This window comes from Heptranchias perlo, chromosome 23 (assembly GCF_035084215.1).
Source record: "Heptranchias perlo isolate sHepPer1 chromosome 23, sHepPer1.hap1, whole genome shotgun sequence".
NCBI classification, from domain to species: domain Eukaryota; kingdom Metazoa; phylum Chordata; class Chondrichthyes; order Hexanchiformes; family Hexanchidae; genus Heptranchias; species Heptranchias perlo.
In genome coordinates, this window is record NC_090347.1 from 38,174,153 (window position 1) to 38,188,541 (window position 14,389).

At 41.3% G+C, this 14,389-nt stretch overlaps 1 protein-coding gene across 3 annotated transcripts in view; it reads right to left on the reverse strand.

The window, feature by feature from the left end:
- The window catches only part of LOC137341258 (uncharacterized), a 42,834-nt gene extending 29,816 nt beyond the window's left edge, over positions 1–13,018 (reverse strand). Inside the window, exons 1-2 of one of the 3 annotated variants that reach the window (XM_068004354.1) lie at positions 12,914–13,018; positions 5,877–9,637 (exon numbers count right to left, since the gene is read on the reverse strand). In XM_068004354.1, the coding sequence (XP_067860455.1) occupies positions 5,877–9,611 (3,735 nt within the window). In that variant the 5' untranslated portion in view covers positions 9,612–9,637; positions 12,914–13,018. Of the gene's footprint in view, positions 1–5,876; positions 9,641–12,265; positions 12,603–12,913 lie in introns of those variants that run through there. The other 2 variants (XM_068004353.1, XM_068004355.1) reach the window with 2 other exon arrangements.
- Positions 13,019–14,389: the final 1,371 nt, after the last annotated feature.

The window sequence follows — 14,389 nt, forward strand, 5'->3', positions numbered from 1 at the left end:
AGAACAAGGCACACAGGAACTCAGATAGGTTGACTATTTTGCTTAATTAAATAAGAAACAGAAAGAATCTCTCACTCATCCAGCTCTGTGCATCAAATAAAGTAGCTGCATTTATATTTAAATAGAAGATTGAGTTTTAAAAAATCTGGTGCAGTCAGCAGATAATATGCACCATACAGAATAGGCCTCATGTACAACAGCAGAAGCAAGCTGTAATGTAAAAAAATTCCATTTAGATAAACATAGCAGGGGAGAACAAAGAAGTGAGTTCACAAAAGAATGATGAATGAATGCTAGAAAGCAGTGGGAAGTGGCAGTCAGCAGTGTAGCAGCAGGCCTGATACTAAGACTGCTTATGTACATGAATTATGTTTAGTCTGCAAACTTAAAGGGGCACCATCTTCAGGCAAAAGTGCTTGACAAACATTTTTGTTTCCCAACCACATGACGTATTGACTTAATCACTTCACGAAAACATCAGGTCACTTACAGAAGACACCACTGCAGCAGAACGAGCACATTCTGGTCAAAGAAATGCCCAGGATGATGGTATTTAGTCTTTATATGAATATTAAAAATTGTGTCTGTAGGTGAAATAATAAGATTTGAAATCATAATTGTGGTTCGATGTTCGAACCATACTATGCCAAGGATCGATAAATTGCAGTTTCAAACCCACAATTCCTAAAACAATGAGTTTTGCCGCATTGTCATTGATAGGCACTCAACAAAGGCTAGAATTCTCCGGGCGGGGGGGTGGGGGGGTGGAAATGGAGGAGGCAGCACACTTAAAGGGGGGAGAAAAAAAAAATCACACCAGACAGCTTTCACAAAATATCTGGCAGCAACTAAAAACATCTTCAACAGAGGCCCACAGCAGGTCGAGTGTCCAGGCAGTCGACTGGGAGAACCGTACATGCTAAGTGAAATGAGAAAAAAAAAAATCACTTTAAATCATCTCAAAGATAAAAAAGGGATAAATGTAGCCAGTCTAAATTAGAACATTACTATTGGGGTAGAGTTATCTACAGAAGCAGTCGCAGGTAGCTTAATTTTCTTTTAAATCAATTGATCTCTAAATAATTCAAATGGCTTCAGGCCCTGTACACTCTCCAATACAGCAGCTAAATGCAGGGGCAGCCAACATGGGAATAATGTAATCCCCTTTAAGTGCAGCTACTTCCTTATCACTGGTGTCAATGTACCTGATTTGCAATTTAAAAAGAAAATATAATCTTGCCTAAAAAGCAGATCAAAAACTCCAGGCTACTTCAGTCAGCCTTCTTCAGAAAGATTAATTTGTTTAATTACAAAGTCCCTCAATATAACGTGCAACACATTTGTTTAAAAAAAGGGGAAGCAGCAATTCCAGGAGGCAGCTAGGTGACACGAGGCAATTGAAGGCCTGCCACAACAAGCTACCAGGCTATGAATGCAGTAGTTATGCTGCTGATGGTTTGGAACACTGCGCACAGTAATAGTCCTTGCTGGGCTGTTGTGACTGTTTGCTATAAATCACATTACACATTATCTGATAAAGATTCAACAGTTAAACACACTCTGGTTGAGCTCTTATGTCTCTCTGCAGATTTTACGCTTTGGTTCCTTCCTACTAATAAGGAAATGTTTTCATGTTGGATCCATTGCTTGAGTTCACCTTTAATCCTGCATTAGGTACAAAAGAAAATCTTTCAGGGACCAAAATGATTATGTCATTGCAACGAAAAAAGTTGCTAATGAAAACTGAAAGAAAATATGATCCAAATCTTTAAAATGCTGGAAGGATTGGCTAGTGTAGATGTAGATAGGCTTTACCCAGGGAGTGGTTAGAATGTGGAACTTGCTACCACATGGAGTAGTTGAGGTGAATGGCATTGATGCATTTAAGCTAGATAAGTACATGAAGGAGAAATAGAAAGATATGCTGATAGGGTTAGATGAAGTAGGGTGGAAAGAGGCTTGCATGGAGCATAAACACCGGCACAGACTAGTTGGGCTGAATGGCCTGTTTCTGTGCTGTAAATTCTATGTAATTCTAGGCTATTTAACTTGGACATGGCTATAAAACTAACAAGCCTCAAGCAAGATTTAAGATCAGGAAGAATTATTTTTCCCATCCCAGGGTAACGGATATGTGGAATAGACCACCAGCTAAAGCAGTTAATACTACTGATTAGCAACGTAAAGGAATAAAAAGGATTGGTTGAACATCTAGTTAGAAATGGCATTGAGGGTTAGGAGAATGCGATCAAATGCTACATTAAACATGATAGTTCCTAGGTTGCTGAAATCAAGGAGACATCAAGGCAAGAAAGGGAATTGGCCAAGGATTAAATAATGTAGGATGGAAGTTGAGACTTCTGAAGTACTGTTCAACTGCCTTTGGGCAAGGGAAACAAGAAACTGAAGAGTGTTTTTACAGGACATTCAGCAGATTGAAAAGTCCATGACTGAGTATTTTGCACATGGTCTGTGCAACAGCCTCAATATACCAAATGGCATATGCTTCTTTGCATACCTCCATGCTACTGATGCACATAAACACTCGGTCATGCACCCTGATGGCTTGCCTAGTTAGCACAGTGAGCACTGAGCCATACAGATTAAGAAAGACCCAGGCTCATTCCTTGGTCCATGCTGTGTTAACTGATCTCAGATGGGATAGTAGTAGTAGGTACGACACAGTTCAGGCTTCAGGACCCAGGATTAGGGAAAGGGAAAGAGAAAAAATGGCTATGGTTTCCATTCATTGCTATCTAGTGTCCCCTACCAGAAGAATGTGTGTGTAGCTCTTGGGTGAAGATAGGATCAAACTCAGACTTGAAGCCCTCCACAGTTCAATAGCCTGCTGACACTGATGAGACTCAAGTAGGCAGAATGATCATTTGACCAAGATACCAGAGAGCTGTCAATATCTATAGAGCCCTACCTCAGCAAGGAGTCACCACCTTCGGGTCAGCAGAGGCCACAGGGAGGAAACTGGCAGAAAAAGGAGGGGCTAAAACATCTCTATCAATCCACATGAGATTGTAGTGATAAGGCTTGGCTATGTTCACTTTGATGTCTCTCAACTGGTTTTACTCTTCACTTTAAGTTATAGCTACCTGCTACAATAGAATTATTAGCTACATATTGTATATTTAAATAAAAGTATAAAACAACTTGCATTGATATTGTGCCTTTAACATATAAAAAAAATTCCAAGGCGCTTCACAGAGGAGCAAAAAAAATCTATAAAGTTGATACTTTAATACATTTGGTTTCACTTTCTATTTCAATTAATATGGCAAACTGCTTCAGAGTTTGGAAGAAGAGGCCATTTTGCTAAAACAAAATCACCAAATGCAATGTAAGCTGTTACCAAGATAACTTCAATGATGGATGTGCCGTGACAAGGCAGAGTATTCATCTTAAATTATGTGATGCATAAAAATTGTTTATTACAGTACATTTAAATTGAGAAGTGCAAACATACATCATTTCTCAGCAAGTGGAAATAGAACCGAAGTTTCTCTGGACATTATGTGTATTGCATTAATATAGGGCACTGGAACCCAGAGTAAAAATCACCATCATAAACTAAAAGTGGGCTCAGCTGGGAAAGTGAAAAAGCTCAACTCTGCAGCAAAGAGTTTTGGAGGAGCTGACAAGCAAGAGATTCTGAAAATGCAGTAGGAAGAAACTAGAAAGGTCAACAGGGAATAATAGTGTGAAATGTGCAGAGACCAAATCAAGAAGCAAATGAGAAACTATAAAGGGTGTGACTCACCATTCACTGGAGCGAGCCTTTGGCTTAGTAGTAGTATTCGCACCTCTGAGTCAGAAGGTGCAGGGTTCGAACCTCAGTCCAGACAGTCCCTGCGAGTGGAGACCAGATCTCCGGCTCTGAATTCTGGGTTAACATCCCCCCTCATCGCATGGATTGTGGGAGCCCAGAAAACCCTGCCGTATAGAACTAGCCACCCTATCGGCTGGTATAAAGTTGGTGCCAACCACGGAAGGAGCGTTCACGTGGCGGCCTGTGAGACTGTCAGAATCAGCCTGAGAATCCTTGCACTACTTCACACTATTCTCCAAAGAAAGAATGTGAAGATATAAAACAACAACCACACACTGAAAAGAAAAATTAAGAGCTTATACTAATATAGCACAAAAAAATCAGATATCCAAGGGCAGATCAGAGAAACAGCTTTTTGGAAGGCAGGTTAAAGCTGCAGGCACAAAATACATTTTGCTACTGGTCCAGCTGGGTAACCAGGCATAAGCCTGATGTGCTGCCCTCTTCATATGTGGGTCATAGACCTTAGAAATCAAATTCTTTGTTGCCTATATGAAATGCAAGTCCTCAGAATGATGAATAGGATATTCAGCAATCCAAATGAAAGGATGGCATGAGTCACAGGGTTTCTTTTGTTAACTAATCAAAAATGTTAGTGTTAAAAAAAATGTATCTAACTTAACCTCTGGATTGCTGAAAATGCACTTCAGTAATCCTATAATGGAGATAAATTTGATCTAGTGGATGTGTTTAATTACAATGACACAGAAGTGAATACAGTCAAGCCTCATTACAACAACCTTGTGAGACTGCCAAAATCTTATCAAGTGTCCCTCATATCAGGTTTTGGGCTCCTGTACTAACTATAATCAAATTTCCACCAAAACTAGGAGCAACTGTTCTAACGAAATATTAAACAACATGGTTCACCTCTATTAAACTAGAAGCTGCATTGCAAAATTGTACAATGTGATGCAAGTTAAGCTTTGTCCAAAAACTCAGCGCCTATATGCACCTCTTGGGCAATAATTGTATTAATTGAGCACTCAAGTTTGCGTATTTCAGGAATCCCAAACACTGTCCATTTTAGGCTTTCACAGAATGAATGTATGGATTTTGAGATAATACTTGGAGAGGGTGGGGGGGGGGGGAAGAAAGTGAGAATCACCCAGCCTGTTCTTGTGTATCTCTTTGCAGCCAGTTATGGAGCAGATGGCTGGAATCAGCTGGGCAGGAGACGTAATATAGGAGAAAACTTAGACGGAAAAAAATAGACGAGGACTGGATAATGCATGGGTTAGCATCAGACTCGGCATTCAGAATCAGGAACAGCAAGAAATGGAGTGTTAAACAAACATACAACGCCTGTCCCTGTACAATGCACAACCAGGGGTCAGGCTGTAAGGGACTGGGAACATGCAGCTGCACCTCTTTTCATTTGCTCCATTAGAACAGGCAAAGAGATTTCAAAAAGGAAACTTCCCTGCCCCAAACTGAAATCACGGTTTCTTAAAATTCTCATTTAAGTACCGACGCACTGCGTTAGTGTAACATGCCGCTAACTGCAGGTTAGACATTTTTAGGTACACAAGTGAAACTCAATATACCTTGCATTCAGATTTTCTCCACTAGAAATGGCTCGTCATCCTTTGTTTGCCCTTCCTAAGGTTCCTTACTGGAATTGGGAACTACACTATGTAGTTTACCAGACCTCTGCAGCACACCTCCTTTGAATTTATGACACAAGGTGATTTAAAAAAATACTCTATAAAAAGTTCGGAGATCTGGGATCCCTCAACTTTTTAACTGAATGCTGTAAAACTAATTTTAAAGAAAACCTTTATTTCCACCTGCTCTGTTGAAATTATTCATTACAGTGAAAATAAAAGATAATTAGCACATCATTTTCCACTCTTTACTCATCTCTAAATATTCTGAAATCCTAACAAATGACCATAGAATAGTGGACCAATGATGGCATCCGACATTCATTCACTCACTCACTAACTAAAGATTAAAAGTTCAGGATTTATAAGGTTTAGAAATGAAAACATGGTTAACATCTGTACAATATGCTACAATTCCTCGTCTTACTTACCGTTTCTTGTGCAAGATTGATAGCCTCCAGCAAACCATATAGCTTTCCTCTTACAAGAAATACACCAGCACACCACGTCACACAGTCTTCATGCATCCAGTATTCATTAGTGTCCATTGGGACCAACGGGGGCTGGTACCACTCTTCCAAAGATGGCTCATTCTTAGGCTTCTTATTATCGGAACATTTTGTGGCCTCTTCAAGACCGTCCAAACTTCTGCGTTTCTGGCCACGGGTTGTTGCCCCTTCCCTCATTCTAGACTCTGGATTTTGTCCTGGAGTTTTATTTACTGCATTCCTAATGGAATTACAACTAGGGCTAGAGACAACTGCACCAGCTTGCTCGGTCTTGACCTCCTTTGACCGGGCAGTTTGATTGCTCGAAGGTGTATATCCTCCAGGATAGAAAGGTCCAAAAAGATCACCTTGCTCCATAGCATTTGCAGACTGGCCGCATAGACAGCAGACTAGAAAGCTTTTGTGAGAAGCCTCATTAATTGTAGGGCCCAATGTCAAGCAAGATGATTTTGGAACTGAACCGTGCGACTGCTGCTGGGAATGTTTCTTTTGCTTAGGGTTGTTATTATCGTCCTCGGAATAGTTTACTACCGTACACGTTGAATAACCCTTTGCCTCTACCTTAACGTAAGGTGAAAAACTATCATATCTATCTCGTCGGTCCTCAGCCTTAAGAGTCAATGCTCTTAGTTTTATCTCAGGCTCTTCGGGTGCAAAGAATGACGAGGGCTGTCCCTGCTGCGTCTGGCGCTTTTTACCTGCTGGCTTGCGTATTTTCTTTCTTGCTGCGCCCCTCGACCTCGGCTGGGAGGATTGTTGCCGGGACAATACGCAATTCTTCGGCTGCGTGGCATTCCTAGTGCTTGGCGTCTGCTTCCTTCTGTTCCCGTTTAAACATTTGAGGTCAGGATCGCCAAACCTTTGCTTATTGCCCGAAGTACGCCCCTCCCGGGACATCTCAATCGACTGCTTTGAAGACAAAGAGGCACTGCAGAAAGGCGTGGCAGGGGAAACAGGAGTGCTCAGTTTTGTTGCATGTTCACGGCAAAAGCCTGGAATTGAGGTAGATTTACTTTTGTTCTGCTTCTCTGCAACTATTGGGCCCACTTCTCCTAAGTCTGAATCATTCTGTTCTTGCATTTCACATTCCGAAGTCATTGTATTTTGTGAGGAATCCCTGATTCTAGGAGAGAGTCCAGCATCGCCCTTGGACTTCTGTTCTGCAGCAGAGCTGGATGATTTGCGTCTTGGTGGTTGAAACCTCGTTGGAGTAGCAGTCGGTGCGTCCCTGCTTCTTCTCAGTCGCTCACTGAGACTGCTGGAGGTCCTAGACTTGGGCTGAGTTACAATATTTTGCACGATCTGCTCCAGCCTCATTCCTCTTTGCCGCGGCGGAAGAATCTTCCTTTCAAAAAGCTTGGGTTCAGCGCTGCCATCAATTTGGAGAGGTCGATCTTCAAATTTCTTCTGATTCATATGCTGTTGACAAGCCGTCCTCCGTTTCTTATTATCCTGAACTTGAGACCGATCCTGATGCGCGTCAGTTTTTGCAACCGAACAGCTAACGTTCTCATCGTCAGAGATGCAGACTACCTCACTGTCCTCGTACTTGGCCACCAAGGTCTGCTTTCTCCTGTTAGGGATTTGTGGCCCTGCCTGGACAGACAAGACTTCACATACATCGTCATTACTGGGGCTCTGGCCACCTTTTCCATCACAGTTCTCACCAGAGTCTGCCTCCTCTCCACGATCAATGCTTTTACCAGACTTGGCTAAAGAGAGACTCATAGAAATGCTGCACGACATCGATGCAACATCGTTTCTTTTCAGGTCTAATACATATCCTCGAACATCGCACTTCCCCTCCGTTTCAAGAACGTTTAGTTTATGCAATTCAAGAGAGCAAGGCTTTATCCTGGGATGATTACTCTCTGCAGTTGATAGCTTCTGCAAGGAAGGAAACGTTTGATTACTGAATGAAGCCGAACTTCTGCTGCTCTCGCACACATTGTTGACGACCAGCACTGATTCAGGAATCTCCTTCAAATTCGGTTTGGCTGCAGAAAGGGCGTCATTTGCATCACCGGAAGAAATTTGTTTTTGGGCTTCCCGGCAGCTATTTTCATTACTCACAGACTGTTCGGTTACTTTAATATTTGGTTTCAGATCTCCACTGCATGGAGAAACCATTCTATCTGCTGAGTTGCAACTGACCTGCACTGAGCTATTATTTTGGGTGCCTTTGGCATCCTTCCCTGCACAATGCATTTCTCCGTTCTTTAGGTCAGATGTTAAAGCTACTTCTTGGTCATGTGACCACTCTCCAGTTTTTGTACCCTGCTGTGATAAGATATCAGTTTTTTGCATATTTTGAAGGACTGAAATGTTACTTGGAGTATGTCTCCTTTTTTCTGAATTCTGCAGCACGTTACATGCATTGGGTGCTACTTTGTAACTTGATGACATGTTGGTCCCGACACTATCCATGTATGTCCTCTGGTAACCATCTGGACTTACTAAACTTTGTGACGGCAGTGTGGAATTTGAAGATGCTCTATTTCGATCACAAACTGGTGAAACGTTATGTTCCCCTTCTGTCAAGTCTTCTGGGCATGTTTTACCAAAAGTGTCCTCGCTCAGGCTTTCTTCAGATTCAGTTGGTACTCCTGCCTCTGAAAATTCAACGATGTTTTCTGTTTTTATTGTCATTGTGGCCTGGTCTTTGTAACTCCTGTTTAAGTCCCACACTGGCTGAAGCTTCCTCTCTGTATACTGGTTATTTAAGCTTTTCACCCCAGTGAAGACACCAGTACCATTTTGCGTTTCACAGTGGTCCATCCTGCCCAGCAGGTTTTTGCTTTCACACTGTTCTTTGTTGTTTGGTCTGCTCTCTGGTGTCGAACACCCAGTCAATTTTATTACAAGCACGTCAGAGTTTTGAACTACAGTTTCAGCAGGACTTAAAGTATCACTCCGCTCATTTTCCTGATGCATTACTCCAGAAAACTGGCACACAGAGTCATATGTTTCCACGTCAGATGAAGCACTAGATTGTTCATACAAGGTTTCCTCTGCGGTGTCTAATGTCTGTTCGAGTGGCCTACCACATGATACTGATTCATGGACAGTAGAAGGAGGTAATGCTAAATCTAAGTCCAGCGCCTTCACTACGTGCTGGTTCACAATGCTACAGTCTATTCCATTTTCAAGGCCTCTTGTAATGGATTCCAGGTCACCAGACTGTACCAACACAGGGTTCTCAAATGATAAATCAACAAAATCGGTAGGTATGGATGTATCAAATGAGGCTGGCAACATCTGCTGTGACTGCACACAAACAGATGGAATACAGAGCGATGGCAATGACTGCTCATGCAAGGAATGCTGCAATATCCGTTGGGAAGAAAACAGGTGGGGCCGATTGACATAAGAGACAGTGACTGTGGTACTTGAGATGGCATCGTCCAGGTGTACCTTGTCAGTCGGAGGTACAGTAGACCCAGTGTTGGTCTCCAAGTCACCAGCTGTATTTTTAGCACACAAGTTGTATTGATTATCCATGGTCCCACTATGCAATAGTTCTAAAGGGTCATTTGTCTGCAGTCCTTCTCTTTGATTTCTTGTGCAATCAACGGAATAATCCACAGGGATGTTGAAATTAATTAAGTCATCCTTTCTGTTATGTAACCCATCAGCCTGGTCCTGTCCTGACTCCATTACAGGACTTTCTCTGCTTCACTCTGCTTCTTGGAGACAGAAAACAAGCATTTTTTTAAAATGCCATTTTATAACTATTTAACAGTATCAATGAATATGAATCAATATTGTGCTTACATATAAATTTAGAAAATCTATTTCAGAAAGATTTTGTAGCCTCTCACGTGAACAGATGTCTCTACAAGACAATCTAAAAAACTGCATTTATATAGCACCTTATGTCTCAGAAACACCTTAAAGCACTTCACATACAATTAATTACTTTGAAATACAATGATTGTTACGTGGGCAAATTCAGCAGCTATTTGGTGCATAGCAGGATCCCACAAACAGTATTGAGACAAAAGAGAAGTTAATCTGTTTTTCATGGTGTTGGTTGAGAGGAATGTTGGCCAAGACACAGGGAGAATGTCCTCTTATTTTGAAAAACATCATGGGATTGTTTAACATCCACCTGAACTACTGGAACAAGGAAACAGTGCCACCAAAGGACAACAGCAACTCTGACAATGCAGCACTCCCTCAGTACTGGCCTGGCCTTCTTTATGTGCTCAAGTCCTGGAGCAGGGCTTTAACTAAATACTTTGCTCAGAAGAAACTGAGCCAAGCTATCACTTTCCTTGAGAGAAAATAACTTTTTTCTTGCTTTGACACCAAGTGTGGAATATATTGTGAAGTGAGGCAGGTTATCTTTAGAATGGAAAGTGATTTTTAAAGTGAGATTGATCTAGAAGGCCTGACTTCACTCATTGTATCTAAATACCACTATTACCTAATCGTACATTCCATTTATGTGCAATGCAACTTTTTTTCCTTCTCACATTTTCCTTCCGATTTTCTTCTATTACCACTCCTCTCAAGACTGGCGATCATACGGAGGTACAGTTCCATGGGCAATTATTAAACCATCAGGATCATCCTGTATTTTTAGTTTAGTGGACCAGTGACTTCTATCAAATACCAGTTTGCTGTCTGTTAGTTCCTTTATTTCAAGCCTCATTAAAAAACTGTCCTTGGGGAAACAATCATTTGCATGATATACAACAAAATGGATCACAAAAAAGTCTGGAGTTAAGATGCAGCAGACTTATAAAAATGCACCTTGAGATTTCAAAAGAAAAAACAAATTGACATTTTTTTAAATGTGTTTTTAAAAAACTGACCTATGGAAGTTGTAAACTGATTTTTAAGCAACACATAAATATTATGCAGGATTACTGTAAAAAGTCATCTGCAGTTTACCAACTACATAGCTTATAAACATAATTTATTTAGAAATATACATAAAAACTACCTGCTTACTTTAATTTTGGAAAACACTCCAGTTCATACTCTAAATTGGAAATATAATATAATCAGTTAAAATTAAAAGTCAATGAAAAATTCCCTGCCCCAACTGCAGATCCCCAATTAATAACCTTTACACTAACAACACTTGATGGAAGCTAATATTAATCAGTGTTACAGACCACATTGTTCCCCAAGACTGAAAGCATACCATAATAGCAGACAAAGACAGTACGTCAAAAGACAATGATCCGCAGTTGAGACTCAAAGTTTTAGCACCCACATTTTTGGAATATATAAAAATTACTAATATTAGAATAGCAGGACTGTGAAACAAAAACACACCGCTAAGGCGTTATCCTTTGTCCTTATGAGGAGCTTCATCAAGACACAAAGACCGTCGCTTCAGTTAGGGCTGCATGCACAGTCTCATTCATTTCCACTAATTACCATAGCACACTGAAGAGCCGCATCCTAAGTGGATGGAACAAGGCAGCACACGTGATCTCACAGCAAACATGAAGCACATGTGCAGCACAGAGCAGGAAATGAAACTGCATCTGGAGATAAGGGGGTTGGAGTGAGGTGCCTTGCAAGGTAAAGGGGGGATTTCAAACTTTTTGACCCAATTTATGTTCCACCTTGGTCAAGAGAGATTTTTAAAGCTTTACTGCAATAAATAGGGTTGGGACCAAAATATAATTTTAAAATTTAATTTCTAATGAAGCTGACAAATGCTATTTTTGGACAACTATATAAATCTATTCAATTCCTCTTATAATAGGTAACAGTCTTCAAATCATTTATTATTCCATTATTGTTAGTGAAACTAAAACTGCTAATCTGCTCCATACCAAAGTACATTATGACAGTAGTGAATCAGCAATTTAGTTATAAACTCTGAGGGCCTGAATCCTTTTGGATTTGCTCCTTTTTTAATAGAGAAAACTTTTCATTAATACATCTGTGGTGCTATACTCAAGATATGATTCTTTTATTACTGTAGTCACGATGCAGTCAAAGCTAACCTAAAATTTTAAGAGGTATTTCAGCTTTGAAATCAGATACACCAGTTTATTGAAGAGTTCGAAGCGAAACAAGTCACATCGCACACAGAACAATCCTGAGGGATGGTGGACATAAATGCAGGATTATGACAAAATGCACAAGTCACCACTTCTTCGCATAGCACACAGTAACTCATAGCAATCCAGTCCAAATTAGTGTGAAAGCAGGGGCCATGATCTAGAACAAAGAGTTTGTGATTGAAGTATATTTAGTTAGATATCTATATTATAGCCCTAGAATATAAATTTTAAACACTTGCATGCAAATAACCACACTGCAATGCCTTATCAAAACATTACCTTTCACAAAGCTCATCAATGAAGGCTGAAGGAACAGACCTTACTTAAATCAATAGAAATTCTCGGCGGAAGGTGGGGAAAAAAGTGACAATTACACAGCGGCCTACATACGTGCAGACTAAAGTGGTGCAGGTTTTGAGTGGATCACTGAGGGCACGGCTGTGTCTGTCCCCCTTTGTACGTCTGACTGAAATGGTTTAAAATAAACATCGCGATAAATGGCGAGGCCACATGGGGGTTTGTTCTAAACAAAGGGAAGCGCCGCCCGTCACCCCCCCCCTCTCTCTCTCTCCTCTCCCCGTGCGCGCCGCACTTACTCACTGGTTCCTTTAAAACTCCTGCCCCGCTTTCCCGACCGCAAACGCAGCGTCAAAACAAAAAAAACACACACACACACACACACACAAATCCCAAGCAGCGGTCAGGCTACAATTGCCAGGCCCCCCTCACTCCCAACGCCAGGCTCGCTGACTCACTCCACTCCACTCCAGTCCAGTCCCAGGCTGTGTAGGCCGCCGCTAGGCCTCGCGGTGTTTGGAAACAAAGGACGGGAAGTGCGGAGTGGGGGGGGGTGGGGGGGTGAAGGCAGGGCCGGCTCAGCCTACGTTTCCTTTGCCTCACTATTTTGGGGAGGTTTCTTTCCTTTACCTGAAAAGCCACCCTTGTTTTAGCGCTGTGTAGCCGGGCCGGGCGATGCGGCTGTCACTCAGCCTACGGTCTCCATGGTGGCGGTGCGGCTGTCACTCAAGCGGCGGTCTCCATGGTGGCGGTGCGGCTGTCACTCAAGCGGCGGTCTCCACGACAACGCTATCCGGCTGTCACTCAGGCGGCGGTCTCCATGGCAGCGACAGGCTCTGCCTGTTTGTTGGTGATGACGTTAGTGCTCCCCGCTCCCTGAGTCGCGTGCAGTGAGTTGCAGCAGGAGCAAATGCAGTGTTTCAAACATCTAAACTATCAGCCGCATTTTTTATCTACTAGAGGCACTTATCAAATTGCTTATTACTATACCCGAATAAACGAAAGGCTCCTGACAAACCAAGACTTAAGGCCTCAGACCCACCCAATTAAATTTCAGTCCGACACCATCCTCAAATTAAGACCTTAGAACAAAGTCCGATCTGCTTGTCCCAGTGTTTCAGTTAGGCTTTAAAGATCCCATAGCAATATTCAAAGTAAAGCAGAGGGTTTGTCCAGTATCCTGGCCAATATTTTTCCCTTAACAAATACCACCAAAAACTGATAGGTTAATTTGTGGGATCTTGTGTGCAAAATGTCTACATGACAACAATCACTGAACTTCAACGTAATTATTGTATATGAAGTTCTTTCAGAGATTTCTGAGAGTTGTATATAAATGCAAGTCTTTATTTAACTATCATTATGCTCCTCTAATGATAACATTGGGGAAGGATGAAATTTTAGACAGTGTAACAGGGTACTGATCAGGATATACCCCATGTTTGTGTGTGTCCAACAATATGTTTAATGACCTACGGGTCATAAAACACCCGACAAAGTTAAACTCAGCAAGAATTAAGACAATGAATGCTTGTTTTTAAAATAGTATAAAAGAGAAATACAAAGTAAAATTCAGTTAGGAGCTTGAGCTACCTTCAAGGAGAGTTACCGTGAACAGCCTGGACAGGCAATCACTCATGAATCTTTTCACGTAAGTTTCTAGACGTGTGTACTGCTTTATATGTAAACTGTATTTGAAACAATAATAAATGTAGTTAATTGTTAGACGTATTACTGTCCCTAGCTTTTAAAATCTATTAAAAAGGATAGGATTATCCTAACACCTTATCTAGTCTTTTACACCTTCCAACATTGGTAATGCTCTACATTTTAGGTCTTGGCCCTTCGCTAATTTTTCAACTAAGATAATATGCTTGATTTTCAGAACTGCAGTACACCTGAACGTGTAGCAATAGGCATAAAATATGAGAATTTTTCCCAAGTTCTAATTTTGAACTCATTTAGACTATGAGTTTATCAAACTGGGAGTAGTATTGTGGTGTGGAGAGGCATCCACCAAGAAGTGAATTGAGATTACATAGACACATTTTACATAGGACCTGAACACCCATGGGAGACTTTCAGTACAGGTTAGGTTGGAATCCA